Source organism: Seriola dumerili, unplaced genomic scaffold, assembly GCF_002260705.1.
Source record: "Seriola dumerili isolate Sdu_G_001 unplaced genomic scaffold, Sdu_1.0 BDQW01000236.1, whole genome shotgun sequence".
NCBI classification, from domain to species: domain Eukaryota; kingdom Metazoa; phylum Chordata; class Actinopteri; order Carangiformes; family Carangidae; genus Seriola; species Seriola dumerili.
Window position 1 is genome coordinate 126,597 of NW_019174491.1, and position 18,125 is coordinate 144,721.

General features: G+C 42.5%; 2 protein-coding genes across 2 annotated transcripts; one reads left to right on the forward strand and one right to left on the reverse strand.

The window, feature by feature from the left end:
* Positions 1–3,641: 3,641 nt before the first annotated feature.
* Positions 3,642–9,971, reverse strand: ing3 (inhibitor of growth family member 3). The gene is made up of 12 exons (XM_022755822.1): positions 9,861–9,971; positions 9,648–9,719; positions 8,601–8,701; positions 8,049–8,114; positions 7,790–7,886; positions 7,579–7,650; positions 6,814–6,930; positions 6,565–6,728; positions 6,043–6,233; positions 5,639–5,831; positions 5,223–5,261; positions 3,642–4,787 (listed from the first exon to the last, which is right to left on the reverse strand). Exons 1-12 carry the CDS (start codon positions 9,886–9,888, stop codon positions 4,671–4,673), a joined length of 1,257 nt encoding a protein of 418 aa, XP_022611543.1. The 5' UTR covers positions 9,889–9,971; the 3' UTR covers positions 3,642–4,670.
* Positions 9,972–11,806: 1,835 nt separating this feature from the next.
* On the forward strand, positions 11,807–17,705 carry tspan12 (tetraspanin 12). Its single transcript, XM_022755859.1, has 7 exons — positions 11,807–12,462; positions 13,512–13,594; positions 14,360–14,495; positions 15,580–15,645; positions 16,641–16,748; positions 16,833–16,976; positions 17,221–17,705. The coding sequence occupies exons 1-7, from the start codon at positions 12,397–12,399 to the stop codon at positions 17,545–17,547; spliced, it is 930 nt and encodes a 309-aa protein (XP_022611580.1). The 5' UTR covers positions 11,807–12,396; the 3' UTR covers positions 17,548–17,705.
* Positions 17,706–18,125: the final 420 nt, after the last annotated feature.

Here is an 18,125-nt window from a genome sequence, read left to right on the forward strand (position 1 = left end):
GCTTTTATTTACATTTGAACAAAAAGTGGCATGTCCAAAATTATTCATACCCTTTGCAAACTGTCACAGTCTATGGGAAAATCCAAAGTTCTATACATTCCAAATAGTCCAAGCTGTTCTAAAGCATCTTAATTACCCTGATTCATTGGGAACAGCTGTTTTAATCAACTTAACAGGTGAAAAACAGCAGCTCTCTGCAGTTGGTTTGTGGACAGTCATGGCTGAGACAAAGGAGCTCACTGAAGACCTGCGGCTGCACATTGTGGCTGCTCACAAGTCAGGAAAGGGCTATAAGGCCATATCTAAATGTTTTCAAGTTCCAGTGGCTACAGTGCAAAGTATTATTAAAAAATACAAGACGTTCCGCACTGTGGAAAATCTCAGAGGACGTGGTCAGAAGCCAAAAGTGACACCTGTGCTGGCCAGGAGGATAGTGAGGGAGGTGAAGAAGAATCCAAGGTTCACCACCAAGGCCATCCTAGTGAATCTGGGCTCTGCTGGTGGCAACGTCTCACGGCAGACAGTCCAACGGACACTGCACACTGCTGGGTTCCACGGACGCAGACCAAGGAGGACGCCACTTCTCCAGATAAGGCACACAAAAGCCCGCTTGGCCTTTGCAAATCATCATCTGGACAAAGAAGAAGACTTCTGGTCTTCTGTTTTATGGTCAGATGAAACAAAAATTGAATTGTTTGGCCACAATGATGGATCCTTCATTTGGCGTAGAAAAGGAGAAGCCTTCAACCCTAAGAACACCATCCCACTGTCAAACATGGTGGTGGGAACCTAATGCTTTGGGGGTGTTTTTCAGCCAATGCACCAGGGAACCTGATCACAGTAAACGGCACCATGAAAAAAGAGCAATCCATCAAGATTGTCAACAACATCAGGCAGTCTGCAGAGAAACTTGGCCTTGGGCACCAGTGGACATTTCAGCACGACAACGACCCAAAACACACAGCAAGAGTGGTGAAGAAGTGGTTAGTTTTGCAGTGGCCCAGCCAGAGTCCTGACTTGAAGCCAATTGAGAATCTGTGGAGGGAGATAAAGATTAGGGTGAAGGCAAGGAGACCCTCCAACCTGAAAGAGTTGGAGCTCATCGCTGAAGATGAATGGGCAAAAATACCAGTGGAGACATGCAAAAAGCTGGTCAGCAATTATAGGAAGCGTTTGATCGCTGTAATAGCCAATAAAGGCTTTTCTATTGATTATTGAGAAGGGTATGAATAATTTTGGACATGCCACTTTTTGTTCAAATGTAAATAAAAGCTGAGATTTTTTTTTATACAATGATTCCTCTTGTACATCGTCTTATCTTCTGGGAGAAGCCTGTGTCATTTACGGTAAAAAAAAACCTTGCTGGTTGAATAAAAGTAACTTTAAGACAATTTGCCAGGGGTATGAATAATTTCAGGCTTGACTATACATAGATATAAACCATATATTAACCAAACCTTTCAGTTCATCCCACCAGAGTTTAAGAATAATTCTTAATGATATAATTAATAAACCTAAAGAGACCTGGACTGAAACAACAGAAAATGGAAGAATTCAACTATTAAAATGTGTGTCTGCTCTCAGCTCATGGTCTTCCTCCTGACAGACCCGTCAGCCTCACCAGACAACAGTAAACTGTATAAACCCCCTGAGGCTCTGATCACTTCCTGTCCACAGACCAGAGCCCCCTGCTGGTCACATGTGGCTGCTGCACTGATCAGGACTGTTTCACTGTCCATCTCAACCTAAAGACTGAAACCTGTTCAAACTGGTTTAGATCCTCAGGGACCTGAACCAGGTCTGAACTGAACTCGTGATAATTAATTGTTCAGTTATTTTCAGCCGGTGTTCGATGCTACTGTAAATCTGAACCTCTGGGTTTCTGTCAGTCGGACCTGAAGACGTCACCTCGGACCACACACCACATTTTGTTCTTCCTTTCTGATTTAGAATCAAAAATAAAACTGTGTAAATTCAGTTTTTGGTTTCAAACAAAATGATAAAAGGAATCAACAAAACAAAAACAGCATTTCTGACTAGTTTTTAGTTTTAAAACAGATTTTTTCCTTTTTAATTTCAGATGAATTACAGATTATCTGACGACACTGAGACGGTGGCATACTCACTTCCATCCCTCATTAATGCACTAGCTGTCTGAACTCAAGGTGCTACTAGCTTTCAACCACAGGCTCATGGTCTTCCTCAGTGGATAATGACATGTCAAGCTTTTTGTTTGGCACCTCGAATCAAACAGATAAAATCATTGATCAATTAAATGATCAGCAGATTCATTGATGAAAAAGACGAGTCATAAAGTGATTTTGTTGTTCAGGAGGAAAAATATGAAAACAGTTTTAATCACAGACTTACCAAAACATCTGGAGCTTTATTGGGCTTTTTTTTTTTTTTTAAACATCCCTGGAAACAAACACACCGTCAGCGCAGACACAGACACACACACAGACACACACACAGCGGCTTTTAAACATCCCTCGCAACAACCCCCCCGTCCGCGCAGACACAGACACACGCACAGACACACACACACACGCAGACACACACACACACGCAGACACACACACACGCAGACACACACACACACGCAGACACACACACACGCAGACACACACACACACGCAGACACACACACACGCAGACACACACACACACGCAGACACACACACACGCAGACACACACACACACGCAGACACACACACACGCAGACACACACACACACGCAGACACACACACACGCAGACACACACACACACGCAGACACACACACACGCAGACACACACACACACGCAGACACACACACACGCAGACACACACACACACGCAGACACACACACACGCAGACACACACACACACGCAGACACACACACACGCAGACACACACACACACGCAGACACACACACACGCACGCACGCACACACACACACGCGCACACACACACGCAGACACAGACACACGCAGACAGACACACACACGCAGACGTGCACGCACGCACACACACAGGTTTCAGCTTTGTTCTGTACATTCTGGAAACTTGTTGACAGAGGTCAGAGATCAGCTGTTTCTCTGCTTCAGTTTTTATCTTGTTAAAAGTCTCAGTCGGGCTTCTGTAGTTGTAGTCCAGAAGTTCGTTCATTTGTAGTTCTTGTTTTTGGGAAGAGGAGCAGAGCCACATGAAAAAAAAAATCAGCTCCAAGATTAAAGAGAAAATCTGGACTTTAAAGACAGAGAGAAAAAAGAAATGTGTGTTTATAAAGTCAGAATTTAAGAACGTCCTCATCAAGAGAAACTAGTCAGACTTTCACAATAAAATTCTAAATCAAGACTAGATCCAGACTTTATAAATTCTGATTTAAAGTTTATTACTTTAAATCAGAATTTATAAAGTCTGGATTTGTGTTTTCAGATCAGTGAAAAAATCTGATAAAATAAAGTCAGGATTATCAAATAAAATTGGGATTATCAAAATCTGAGATATCAGTCAGAAAAAAGTCAAAATTAGTTTAAATAAAGTCAGACTTATTTTAGTCAGAATAACAAAAGCCTGACTTGTGTTATTATTTTAATGACTAAATATGATCAAAAAGGATGACAAAAAATTTAAATAATCCATTATTAATCTTGACATTTAAATAAGAATTCAGTGAAAAAAATGAAACATCAACAAACAAAAAACTTAACTTTAAAAACGTTAAATTATGAGATTAAGATATAATTCTTCATTAACTCCGATGATGTGACTTTTCCAGATGTTCCACAGATGAAACTCAGAGCTGATCTGCTTTTCATAGCAGACTAAAGTCTCCTCCTCCTCCAGTCAGACTATTTTTAAATCCATGACCTGACCCTGACAGGTTGACCTCTGACCTCTCTCCTGACCAGGTGAGCTGTGTGTGTGTGGTCTACATCAGTCAGCTGACATAACGGACAAACTTCAACTGTCCCATTAAAAAAACGTAATCCTGCACAGAACATCAGATTCTGTTTTAGTTCAAGTTTCTTCTTCGTTTGTCAGGTGAAGATCAGAACGTGTCTGTCATCGTCGTCGTCATCGTCATCATCAGATTTTAAATTCAAGTCAACTCCGACTGTAAATCACATGGAAACTGCAGGTTTCACTTGTTTTCATCAGGTTCAATACGAGGTCGAGTTTGTTGATATTTTCAGAGTTTGAGTTTTTAGTGTCGATCTGAGCGAAGCTTCAGACTGTCAATGAACTAACGATGAAACAAAAACATCCGAGTCATGAGATTAACCTCAACACTGAAACACAGAATTTACATTTTCAGACTTCTGACTTTAACTGATCAAATAAATCAGGATGAATAAAGTTAGACTTAATAAAGACAGATTTAAAGTCTAAATGTTGAGATTTAAATCTTAATTCTGAGAATAAAGACGGATCCATGACTGTAGTTTTTCAGGCTTCATGTGTTTTGAGGGATGATTTTTGATTTTAATCTCAGAACTCAGAAGATTTTTCTTCCTGTGGCTTTGATCCGTTTCTGTTGGCACTAAGTTTTTAATCTGTCAGCTGCTGAGTGTGTGAGCAGCCCATTGACCTCTGTCTTTCTGCAGTGTGTTGGTTGATGTGTTTTACGAGGACGATCTGGAGGTTAAAATCCAACATGGCGGACGCACAGTGATGAGTCTATTTGTGGCGGCTGCCTCTTCTCTTCATGGCGGCCGTACACTGAGGACAGTACCACTTCCCCTTCGGAGCCTCCGTCAGCCCGACGCAGCCGTAGTGGAACCACTCGATTGGACACTGAGGAGGGAAGATCACAGATCAATACACAGACTAGACTAATCAATCGATCAGAAAAAAAACATATGAATTCACTCTAAACCAACCAGATGTTTTGGTCCTGTAAACAAAAGTTGAGACAATCAAACAAACTAATGACTGTTAATCAGTTAATAGAAAATTCAACAACTTTATCAACCAACTCATTTTTTATTTGGTCGTCAAGAAAAATACATTTTCTGGTTCTAGTTTCTCAAATAAACAAAATGTAACTTGTAACTAAAAATTAAAACTCTGAAGTTTGTGTTGAACAAAAACTTTAACTCTGAGAAATGTGACATCACTGTAGGTTTACCAAAAATACATAAACAACTTCTAAACTAAGTTATCAATAAACATCATTATGCTCTAATCACTGGGTCATATATTCACACAAACTGAGAACATGATACTCACATCTGTATTATCACAGCCGACCATCTCTCCATAAGAAACCTGGGAAACAGTTTCAGTTGTTAAAATCATCATCAAACTAATCAGACACTGAATCCACACAAACTGTCTTTTAACTTCTTGAAACTGACACTGTCACCTGTGACCAGGTGTATGGATGGATAAAAGGGGGCGGAGTTTAAATGTATGTTCCAGTTCTTTTATACCAAAGAAACTGATTTGAGATTTCTCAGCAGCTTCTCTTCTTCAACTGCTTTTATACACAAGGAGCTGGGGACTGAACCAAGAGAGAAAAGAGGGGAGTTCTCACAGAGCTGTCATTTATGTTGACAGGTGAAGAGACAGAGGCATCACCTGCTTCAAATATGTGAAATTGTTCGTGTGTGTGTGTGTGTGTGTGTGTGTGTGTGTGTGTGTACCTGGTTACAGATGCAGTATCGGGGCTCGTTGGGGTCGTAGGTCCAGTCCACCTGGCTGTTGGCCTCAGCCTCAGGTAGCGCTGAGGCCTGCTGGGAAAGCTCCTGAGCCAACGCTGATGATGAGGAGCATGATGACAGTGAGGAAGAGGAGGACGATGAAGATGACTGATGGTTGGAAGACTTGATGCTGCTCCTGGAAACAAAAGAAGATTAGATCAGTGATTTAAACATCTACAGACACAGACCAGCTCAACATGTTTAATACATGTAGTCCGTCACTGCTCATTATTTTTATACATCATTATTATTATTACTGTTAAACTCTGTCACACATTTATAAAAACAGTGTTAGTTGAACATCTGTATCACATGCTGAAGACAGTACAGGAGGATGGAGGTCTTACTTGGACTTGCGCCCCCTGGAGTCGGAGGCAGTGGTGGGGGTGAAGGTCTGAGTGAGGGTGGAGGCCAGAGCAGAGGAGGAGTATCCAGTGTTGTCCCGGGACAGAGAGAACTCTCTGCCCAGCTGGAAGTCGTTGTTCTTGATGGCCTCGTAACTCGCCTTCAGACTGGACGTCCTCCTGCCCTCCTTCATCTGAACACACAACAATCATCACAAAGAACAACAGAGTTACACCTCTCTTCAGCTGTTAGGATCTTTACATTAACTTCAATGTTAACCAGCTCTTCAGCACGTTAGTATGACATTAGGACAGTCTGTGCATGAATGACTTCCTGTATCTGGTGGAATAAACAAACAGGATCAAACAAACACCTGAAACATCAAAGTGCTTCAAAGTCATAAAAACAGTGTTGCCAGCTTTTGTCCACTGTCATATAAAAGTGTTGGACAGTTGGACTCGACACTGAAGTGAAAGCCTTAGGACAGCGACCAGAATAACCTGAGAGCTGAGTGTGTTTCTGACCTGTGCTGTGGCCTGTACAGCCTGAGCAGCTGCCATGGTGATGGCCCCGGCTCCGGCCCCGGGCCCCGCAGGTAGAGAGCTCAGGTTGTAGGAGGCCAGAGGCTGAGAGGAGTTCACACTGTACACGTTGTTGGTGGACGAGGAAGTGCTGTTGGTACGGCAGCCTGCAGGGGGCAGACAGTCAGACAGACAGTTGACAAATACACAGGGGGAGGAGAGTCTGTTAAGGTGAAGCGTCTGTGCCGTTACCTGGTGTGTTCTCCTTGGAGGCGTCTGATGTGAGTGTGGACAGCAGAGCTTCAGATTTGAACTTCTTCTCTGGAACATGTTCTGTAGTGTGGTGAGTCGGAGCGCTGTACTTCCTCTCTGTGACAACAAAGACGACAACGTGTTTAAAAACAGACTCTCCTCAGAAGTGTTGTTGCCAAGACAACAACTCACACTGACACAACAACTATGAGAGTTAAAAAAAACCTGATGATTATATATTTATTATTCCATAAACAGACTTCAACAGTTTAAAGGTCGATAAGTGTTTATCAGAGAATCCTGACTCAGATCTGTAGTGTGTAGTGAGCTCTGTGGTGACAAACTGTAACTGAGACCATGTTTATAAAGAAATTCAAACATCTCTAATATTCTTCTCTTATTCTTTACTGTTAATGATCCAAACACATAAAGTAACAGGTCAGAGGTCTGCTGTGAAGTCAGATGCAGGACTGTCCCCTGAACTGTCTCAACCTTCTGCAAAATGAAAACTTTAAAATACTGTAAAAACCAGCGAGGCACTGATCTGACTTTTCCTCTGATACTGATCCCTTTATCAATTATGTCTTCTTTCCAAATGTAAACTAGTAAACTTCACTGAGTCAAACTGATGATGCTGTGTAGCTAACAGCTGTGAATGTAAAATTTATTTTAAAATTGACACTGACGATGAAACTGTATTTGATGTCTGTATCAACTGGCTGATCAATAAAGTATTGGTTCTGACACTGATCAGCTGGTACTTACTCTCAGCTGTGGTGTGAGAGTGGACATGATGGTTGTTGACGGGCTGAGACGGACTGTCCATCTCTAAAGATCCTGAAGAGAGAAAAAAAAAACATCCTTGTCTTCATGTTTGTCAGAAAAGATTAAGAACAATGAAGAATAAGAAACATCAGGAAGTGAATGTCACTGTGTTCACAGGTGATTTGAAAACCTGTCGGTCTGAGTGACTTACGTCTCTCCAGGATCTCGGTGATGCCGGCGTTGTCGGCCTCCAGCTCCATCTTAAACTTGGCCAGTTCCTGGTCCAGTTTCCGCAGGTGACGGTCCACCTGGAGAGAGATGAATGAATAATTAAAAACACTCATCAGGACAGAGAGAGAACATGTCCTTCAGCTTTTTAAAGGCTCATTTTGTTAAACCAGTGAATTAATTCTGACTCCATCACCCCCACCCCACCCCCCACCCCCCTTCTTTAACTACCTGTAACTCACCAGGTCATAAATCTGATTGGCCAGCTGGACTTTCTCATCTGCATCTTCCAGAGCTTTGTAATAATCCTGAAACGGAGTTTAAACAAATCAACCACATACTTATTTAAACAGTTTCTAACCCTTATTAAAAAAAAACTATTTTTCAAGAAATCTGAACATCATAATATGACAGAACAAATACTGAGCTACTGGATGTCTTAGTCATGTTATGGACTGAAATGTTTTTTTTCGTGCAGGTCTCATTTAAAGAAAAAAACACAATAAAAAGAGCAATAATTCATCAGCTTCTTGTTTTCCCTGAATCTTAATATATTCAGTCAATGTTTATTAATTTATTGTACATAGTATTATTGTAAATACCAATAATCCACTAAATCAACTGTAACACATCAGCTTCTCAGAAACTACAGGTCAGACACCAGCTGCGGAACCAGAGCTCAGCCATCAGGAGGAAGACGACCTACATTTGTCACTATGATCATCTTGTGTTTCCTCTTGAACATATTTGGTGAAATGAGAAACAGTGAACTCTGGTTTCAGAAGTTTTCTGACCTTTTTAATGACCTCCATCTGCTCTTCTCTCCACTCAGGTTTGTTCTTCTTCGCGTTGACGAAGAACTCGATCACTTTCTGCTCCAGCTGATCTGTGGCATCTGTAACAGGACGAGGACAGAAAAAAAGACTTAACATAGAAACTGTCGCACAGACTTCAGAAAACAAAAATCAGCTACTTATGCAAGCACAGAACCAGGGGGTAACTTCTTTTTAGGAAACTATTTTATGCTCTATATTCAGCGGCTTGTCAAAACTCACTTTGTTACCTGTTTATTATAGACTCAGGTCAGCTGATCCTCACCAACTACATAACATCATTGATGATATTGCATGTCATGATATGATATTATAATTAAAAAGAGTATACATTTTCACAAGTCTTCATATTTAAACAACAAAAATAAATCGTAACTACAGGATAAATAAATAAATCCACTATCACACCTTGTTACTGCATGTTTTTTTTGTTTGCTCTCATTTGATTTTTCTGTTTCTTCTGGTTTTACCTGTATAATGTGATGTGATATCATATTGTCATGTTTTCACTGCCTTCTGTTTACATGTCCTACTCTGCATGCTGTTGCCTTACTCCCTCCCAGCTTTGTCACCTAATTTAATTTCGTTTTATTGTCGTTTTACTTGCTGATTAAACATTTAATAAAAATGACAACAGCTGACAATTACAGTGACACTGTCCCTGAAAATAAATGAGTAAATAAATCTACATTTCTTTATTTTACAACGACTTTAAAATTTAAAAGGTCTGGGTTAAAATGTAACTAAAATGTTTGCATGACAATAAAGCTGGCTGTTATAGAGCAGGTGTAACACTGATGTAAACAGCTGTTAATCAGTCAATAAACGCAGGTTCAGGCGGTTAGCTCTTGATAGCCGGCTGCTGCTAACTCGTGTGCTAACTAAACAGACTCTAAGGTTAAATTATGTTGTAATGTGCCTGAATGAAACGCTGTGTGTGTGTTAAACGTGTCTGTCCTCGGTGTGTTACCGGCTGTGTGACTGCCGTTGCCGGCGGGCTGTACGTACTCTGAACCTGCAGGTCCATCTCCCTCATTTCCGTAAACCTGTCGCGGAGATCCATGGGTAGCTGCTCGATCACTGCCAGAATAAGAAGACGCCGTTACTTGCTAGCACGGCTAGGCTAACGGCCGGAACCGCACAGGCCGGCAAATAACACACATTTAACGCACAAAACACCCCAACAATAACCCCATCGCTTTGTTGCAGTCCCATACTCACTCTCGAGGTAATCCTCCAGGTACAGCATGGCGGCAAATTTGAAGTTTTACACGTTTTATGGAGCAATTTTCCTCTTTCAATATGGCGCCGTCAGTCGCTGTCTCTCTCAGAAAAAAATACCCCGACAATCTGAGGTCAGTGAGCGTGACGCAACCGGCTGCCTGTGTTCTGATTGGTTGAAACATACGCGGGCGTTGATTTGCGTCTTCAGAACAGACGCATCATGGGAATTGGAGTTCAAACCGTATCCAGATTATTTCTCTTGTTTAAAATCCCCCCAAATCAAACCCAGATTATTTTATTTAGATTATTTATACATTATATTGCAAATCCACATATTTTTTATAACATCAAACAAACAAGATTTGCCATGAAAAATATTTAGAAAAATTCGATATTTAAAGGTTTATTTGGCACATACACATGAAATACAGTGTGACGTGCTCCTGAGGTTCTGCCTAAAGACTACCGTGAAAAAGGACCAGAGGACAAAAATATAAAAGACAAAAAAACATTGGCTATATTTGGATATTCACGTTCAAATAGATCTTAAACTATACAAACTCTGTTGTTATGTTTATTTAAACCTGTATTTAATTTATTCAGTTATTTAATTGCAAGCTGATGAAATTTATCAAAAAGTTATGAAATGTCTCAATTTTATGAAGTTTATTTCTATTATTTTCATTGTGTACATTCACAAAACAAACTGACTGTTCCCAGATAAACTGTATTTTCTCCCTGAAAGCGTCATACCAACAGTGACACTTTTGCATCATTTTAAAACGATCTATTATATAATTTTTGTTTGGTTTTTTTTTAAAGGAGCCATTTTAGTGACAATGACATGTGCGTCAGAACATCTGATAAACCCTCTGATGTGAAAAAACCCTGTGGCTCTTTAATGACACTTACAGCTGGTTTGGAAACATCGTCAGATTCCTCAGACTCTTTTATCCAGAGGAATGAAAAATATTCTGTCTGCTGCAACTTAACTGTGGACCTATACCACCTGGTACTCAACACGCTCCTGTATGACATCATCAGGTAAAGTGGGCCGACAAATGAAATGCACCTTAACAAACATAAGGGATTTAAGTAAACATAAATTAGACACATCTGCAAACATATATTTTAATAAAACCATCTTATAGAAAGATAGATAGATAGATAGATAGATAGATAGATAGGTGTCCATAGACTTTTGGCCATATAGTCAGTCTGTCTATACTACATACTTTATAACAAACATATTTGGACACAAAGCGGTAGACAACAGTAATTTTGTCAACATACTTATGGTCAGAAGTATGTGGACAGAGCTATACTTTAGACTATATGGCCAGAAGTATGTGGACGTAAATGGCTGTGAGGTAATACTTTGAGTCCACATACTTTTGGCAATATAGTCTAAAGTATAGCTCTGTCCTAATCTAATCTAATGGTTTGTGTCAGGATTGTTTTGGCCATATATTCAATTTATCTATTAGTTTGTGTCCACATAGTTTTGGCCATGTTGTCAATCTGTCTATATCGCATACTTTATACCAGAAATATGTGGACACAAAGTGGTAGACATATAGAAGTTTTGTCCATATACCTATGGCCAGAAGTATGTGGACATGAACTACACTATAGACAGACTATATGGCCAAAAGTAAGTGAACATGAACAGCTGTGATGTAGTGGTGTTATATTCCTCCTGTTGGGGCCCGTGCTGCCAGCAGAGGCCTCCACGTGTCTGCAGCTTCATCCTCCCCAACACAGCAGCAGTGTGTCGGCCTGCTGACCCGGCGGCTCTGCGGCTGGAGGCGGACACATTCCTCTGTCCTCCCCCAGGACCCGGGCGGGGGAGGCAGGGAGGGAGCGGCTGCTGCTGCTGCTGCTGCTGCTGCACGCATTTATTTAGTGAGGAAGAAGACGGGACGGGACAGGACCACCCCCTCCACACTGCTCCGGGCTCCGGCTACAGCTGCAGCAGCTCCCCGGACTTGAGCTCCACAGGTCGCGTCGGAGGTTTACCGCAGACCGCTGGATGTTCGTTGTTCTGTGGTTTTGTTTTTGTGTTGTTCAGCTGAGTTTGAGTTTGAAGCTTTTGGATGAGAACGAACATAAACCGCGGGTTTTTGTGTGTGAACCAGTGAAGTGGTCTGAACCTGATCCAGGATCTGGTCTCTGTGCTGTCCCGCTAAGTGAGTGATGATTGATTTGGAAATGTCAGCGCCGCCGCTGCGCGCAGCTCCGCGCACTCCATCATCCCGGCGGGGCTGAGGAAAGTGAGAAACCACCTGTTGTGAAAGTTTCCTGGAGCTTGTCACGGATCAACCCGAGCTGCTAAAACAAGACGCCGAGAGCCGAGAGGGAGTCGTGGCCGCGGAATGCCGCTTTTATGTCCGGAGGTTTCTGAGAAGAGGCTCCCGTCTAATGAGCGATAATTCCCGCAGACCTCTCCCCGGGCTCCGTGTTGTGTTTGCAGTGAGCATGTTGCCATGGTGCCCCGGGCTCAGATGAACAGGACGGCGGAGCTGCGGTCGGGATGGCTCGGGAGGACGCGGTGAGGTGTCTGCGATGTCTGCTGTACGCGCTCAACCTGCTGTTCTGGGTGAGGAAGTCCGAGCTGCACCACAGGACCTGGGTCTACATAGACCCGAGGCCGGCTTCACCCACACACACCGGCTTCACCCAACCACACCGGCTTCACACACACACACACCAGCTTCACCCACACACACCGGCTTCACCCACACACACCAGCTTCACCCACACACACCGGCTTCACACACACGCTGCAGTCACCACATGTTCATCATAGAAAAATGAAATATTTACACAGACACGTGATCAAACAACCTGACGTGTCATTCTACACATGAACTCATGAACAGGCTCAAGTGGTTTTGTGACATGTACATGTGAAACAGGAAGTAGCCCACATATGATCTTAGTCTCTGACATAAAGCACACAGTTTAGACAAAATGATCACTTCAGCTGATTTTTAAAAAACATATTTATCACATGTTGAGAAGTATTTGTGTGAAATGTGATACATGCACATGATTTCACAAATAATATCACATGAGAAACAGCATGAATTCACATTTTATTCAGTCTAACAAATGAAACAGTGATTTATACTTTCAGCTGTCATTGTGTGATCAATTCATGATATCAAGACCTGTTTTTTGTGATGTGCTGATAATGGGTTCAAACCGTGGACCACAGCAGAGTCACAGCTTCATTATGTAAACAGAACTTTTTGCTATGCGCTGCAAATAAAAGTAAAACTCAAGTTTGTCATGTTCAGATAAATGACCTGAACTAAGAGCTGCAAGTCAGTCCGCTCTCTCTGTGGTTCAACATCTCTCTCACTTTGATGAGGCTGCAGTGAAAGTTAAAGTTAACACAGAAAGTAATGTTAAAGTTTAAAGTGAAAGTTTAATGTTAAAGTTTAAAGTTTAAATTTTAAAGTTTAAAGTTAAAGTTTACAGTGAAGTTTAAAGTCTTTAAAGTGAAAGTTGAGGTTTAAAGAAAGTAGGCCACCGTCTGTCTGTGAGAACATGTTTCACATACCGAGATGTTATTTGCAGGCAGCAGAAACTGATCCGTGTGTGTTTATTTCTGTGTGTGTTTATTTGTGTGTGTGTGTCCAGCTGATGTCAGCATGTGTGCTGGGAGTGGCAGCCTGGATCAGAGACTCCCTGAACACCGTCCTGACCCTGACAGCCCACACCAGGTGAGTCCACACAGAGAGGCAGAGCTCAGTTGACACAGTCAGACCGGAGGGAAGTGACGACACCTGATCTCTGAGAGAGAAAGGACATTTACTCAGATACTGAACTTCTGTGGTGATGAGGCGTCTATAACACTTCAGGATTTTCATGCTCCTTTATACTTGACGACAGATAAAGAGAAATTATTCAGTCCTTCAAGTCTTTTCTTTAATAAAGGTAAAGAAAGAAGTTTACTTCACTTCTATTTTTCACATCCGTTCAATAACAACCTCCACTCTGTTTGAGGCAACTGAACCTTCAGTTTTCAGAATTATTCTTGTGCTGTTTTAAACACGACCACCAGGCGGTGCTAATGGAAGACATTTTCAAATAACACTGATAATGTTTCACATCAAATTCACTTTGTTTCATTGTTGTTGCTCCAGTTCTGATTATTCAAATTCCGAATCTTGAAATGATTCAGTCTGATTTTATTTTTATAAATATATTCAAATATGTTCAAACAAACCAAAGGTCATCTTTAGTGGATTTTGACTCAGAAATCAAACGACCACAAACTGCGACTGTTGATTCCTACGATCAAATATATACAACATGTTGGTCATGTGACTGGTTCTCTTACATACTTCACAAAGGGAGAGATCACATGATCACATGTGCCCAGGACCCTGTATGACCCCCCCTGTATGAACCCCCTGCTGGGGAGTCAGACTGTGTCTCTCTGAGCAGCGGGACGTCAGTGAAGAGTCTTGACTGTGTCTCTGCAGGTTGGAGGAAGCGGCCGTCCTCACGTATTCTCCAGCTGTCCATCCCGTCATCATCGCCGTCTGCTGCTTCCTCATCATCGTGGCCATGGTGGGATACTGCGGCACGCTCAAATGTAACCTGCTGCTGCTGTCCTGGGTACGTCCTCAACACACCTCACCTCCAGACTAACTTCATTTACCCAGAATTCACTGCACCTAAGTCAGGCTTAAGATAGTTAAGAACTAAACTGTTTCTGCAGCAGATGAATTCAGACTCAGTCTGTCTGAAGTCTGCCTGTTAAAGTCTGTCTCTGTGAAACCAGCTCCTGGTCTGATCTGATCTGATCTGATCTGGTTTGGTTTGGTCTGGTCTGGTCTGGTCTGGTCTGGTCTGGTCTGGTCTGGTCTTGTCCGGTCCGGTCCGGTCTGGTCTGGTCTGGTCTGGTCTTGTCCGGTCCAGTCCGGTCTGGTCTTGTCCGGTCTGGTTTGGTTTGGTCCGGTCTGGTCCGGTCCGGTCTGGTTTGGTTTGGTCCGGTCCCTCTGACTGATACATGATCGTCAGGTGATCAGAGTTACAGTAACTAAAACTGTGGAAATATAAAGTAACATTAATGTAAATAATGACAACAGACCCTCATCACTGGACGTCAGTGGTTACCTGGTTACCTGGTTACCTGGTTACCTGTTGTTTGTGGACTCGCCTGGAAAGTTGCACCTGCTGACCCCTCCTCAGTAAACACACCTCCCCCATAAGATCAGATCAGAACAGAGGTCAGTCTGTCTGCCTGTTGAAGGGGTCTGGTCTGTGAGCCACATCACCTGTCTGCTGTCAGTGGGCGGGGCCAGGTGTCAGGTGTCTCCATTGTCCCTCAGAGGAGATAAGATTGTCCCCTCAGTCTGTCCCTGAAAGATGAGACGAGCAGCTGAGGTTTGATGAATGGGCTCCCAGAGAGGATGATGGGAAACCAGCAGAGACAGGAAGTGCCCCCACCCTCCCTCAGTCACCCTGAGACACCTGGGAGATCAGATCACAATAGAAACAAGCTCCGCCTCTTCCTGTTGTTTGTGAAGCAGCTGCTGAGTCACAGCGTGAAGCTCAGAACACTGAGTTTATTAATTATATTATTATATATTATCATATATATTAACATTTACAGTCAGGACACACTGCAGTATGTCTAACTCTCCCTCCGTGTGTGTGTGTGTGTGTGTGTGTGTGTGTGTGTGTGTGTGTGTGTCAGTACTTCGGCAGTCTCCTGGTGATCTTCTGTGTGGAGCTGGCGAGCGCTGTGTGGACGTACGACGAGGTGAGAAACAGAAACATCAGAGTTTAAATCAGCTGTGAATGAAACAGTTCGGTTCAGACACAACAGATTAATGATCAATTATCAATTATTATTGATTAATATTTAATTATTACTGCAGCTTATTTATATTCTGATAACATCAAGACTTTAGTAACTGAAATTCTCTGTTTGATCTGAAAGTATCATGATGACATCACAACTTTACTCTAGAGATATTGTGGTTGCCACAGCAACATGTTTCATATTGAAATGATTCAAATGAATAAAATGACGACTTTACTTTTCTGTCATCATCACCTTTTCTTTTCTCATAAATTATTATAAAAAATATCATTATCATTATTATTATTATTATTATTATTATTATTATTATTATATAACATATATTATTAATATCAAAACATCTCTCACTGGGCGAGTCTCTGTGGTAGCTTTCCCTTTCATAAAGTTTGGCTGCTCTGTGATTGGCCGTCTGACAGACCAATCAGAGGAGAGTCTGTGAGCAGCTGCAGAGCTCAGTTATAAACAACAGACTCCAATAATAAACAGACATGTGAGACTCATCCAGACTAGGTCCTGTTTCACTGAGTTTCACTGAGCAACAGACACACAACAACAACAACAACAACAACTAGACAACTAGACAACAACAACTACAAATAGACAACTAGACGACAACAACAACAACAACAACAACTAGACAACTAGACAACAACAAAAACAAAAGTGTTCACTACTACAACTCAACAACAACAACAACAACAACTAGACAACTAGACAACAACAACAACACCAACAACTAGACAACTAGACAACAACAACTACAACAACAACCACTAGACAACTGACTCTGCTACACGACTGACCAGATACTGATGAACAGTAACTCAGTGATCGATTCAATTTCTTTTAGAGGCACGACGATGAAAAGATGAAACAATAACAAACTTTACTTATATTTGTGTGTGTGTGTGTGTGTGTGTGTGTGTGTTCAGTCATTAGTGCAACGCTCTGATATGATCAGCCTGAAGTCCCGGATGCCAAACTACGGCCTGCAGCGTTACCAGTGGCTCACACACACCTGGAACAGCTTCCAGACAGAGGTGACACACACACACACCCACACACACAGACACACACACACATCCTGCAGTCATGTGACCTGGGGTGTGTTTACCTGTGGACAGTTTAAATGCTGCGGGGTGATCTACTTCACTGATTGGCTGGAGATGACAGAGATGGAGTGGCCACCTGACTCCTGCTGCTCCAATCAGTATCCAGGCTGCGCTCGCCACGCCCACTACCACGATCTGAGTGACCTCCACCAAGAGGTGAGACACACCCACTCTCATTGGATGACAAACACCACGTACTCAGGTGTTTTCATTTAATCAGAGACGTTTGTAAAGAGTCTGAAACTGAGCGCTTTTAGTCTGTCTCTTTAAAAAGCCTCTGATATAAATCTGTGTTTCACCTCGTTAACATTCACATGAGGTTTTTATGTAATACAGAAATATTTTCTCTCTCTCTCTCTCTCTCTCTCTCTCTCTCTCTCTCTCTCTCTCTCTCTCTCAGGGCTGTGGTCCAAAGATCTACAGTTTCATTCGTGGGACGAAGCAGCTGCAGGTGTTGCGTTTCCTGGGTGTGTCCATCGGCGTGGCTCAGATCTTGGCAATGGCGCTCACCCTCACGCTGCTCTGGGCTCTTTATTATGGACGTCAGTCTCCGGAGCCGGACTCCACGATGCAGCCACCGCCCCCGGACGACTCCACCCCCCTCACAGTGACTCATGGACCCTCAGCTGAAGCCTCAGGCTGCAGCCGCTCTCATAAAAACTGCACTAACTCACCTGCTGCCTCCAAATTTCATCAGCACCAGTTTGAGATGGAGCGTCTGTCGTAGCCGAGGCCGAGTGGCGTGCGACTGTTTGAGGACTGAAGAAGAACAAACCTGGTTCAGTCATGGGTCTGTCCATTGTTTCACTCAGGTGTAAAAACATCTCCAGCTTCATGTCTGAGATATAATCAATGTACAGAAACACAAACAGGAAGTTTGATCAAGAAAAGGTAATGAATCAAATAGTTTGTCATTTAGGAGCCCTGAGGAACATCACATGATCACATGATCACATGACCAACCACCAACCACAGCTGGAGTTATGATGACATCACATTTAACAAAGTGACAGCTGCTGAGCTGCTTCAAGGAGCATTACATTTATTCATCTGGACAAAGTGGTTCATTTCCAGTCATCAGATTTTTATTCTTCAGATTTCAGGCGTGCCCCTGGTGAAAACAGAGTTTGTATCACTGAGAGAAACGATGACCAGAGTCTGAATAAACTGATGTTTGAATGAACCGAGTCCAGGTCTGAAGGAAACGCCAGGAACACGTCAGCGGGACAAAGAGAAGAGGTTCTGAACCCGAACTCTGCAGAAACAGGACGGACTGCGGTTCTTTGTTTGTGGTTCTTTGTGGTT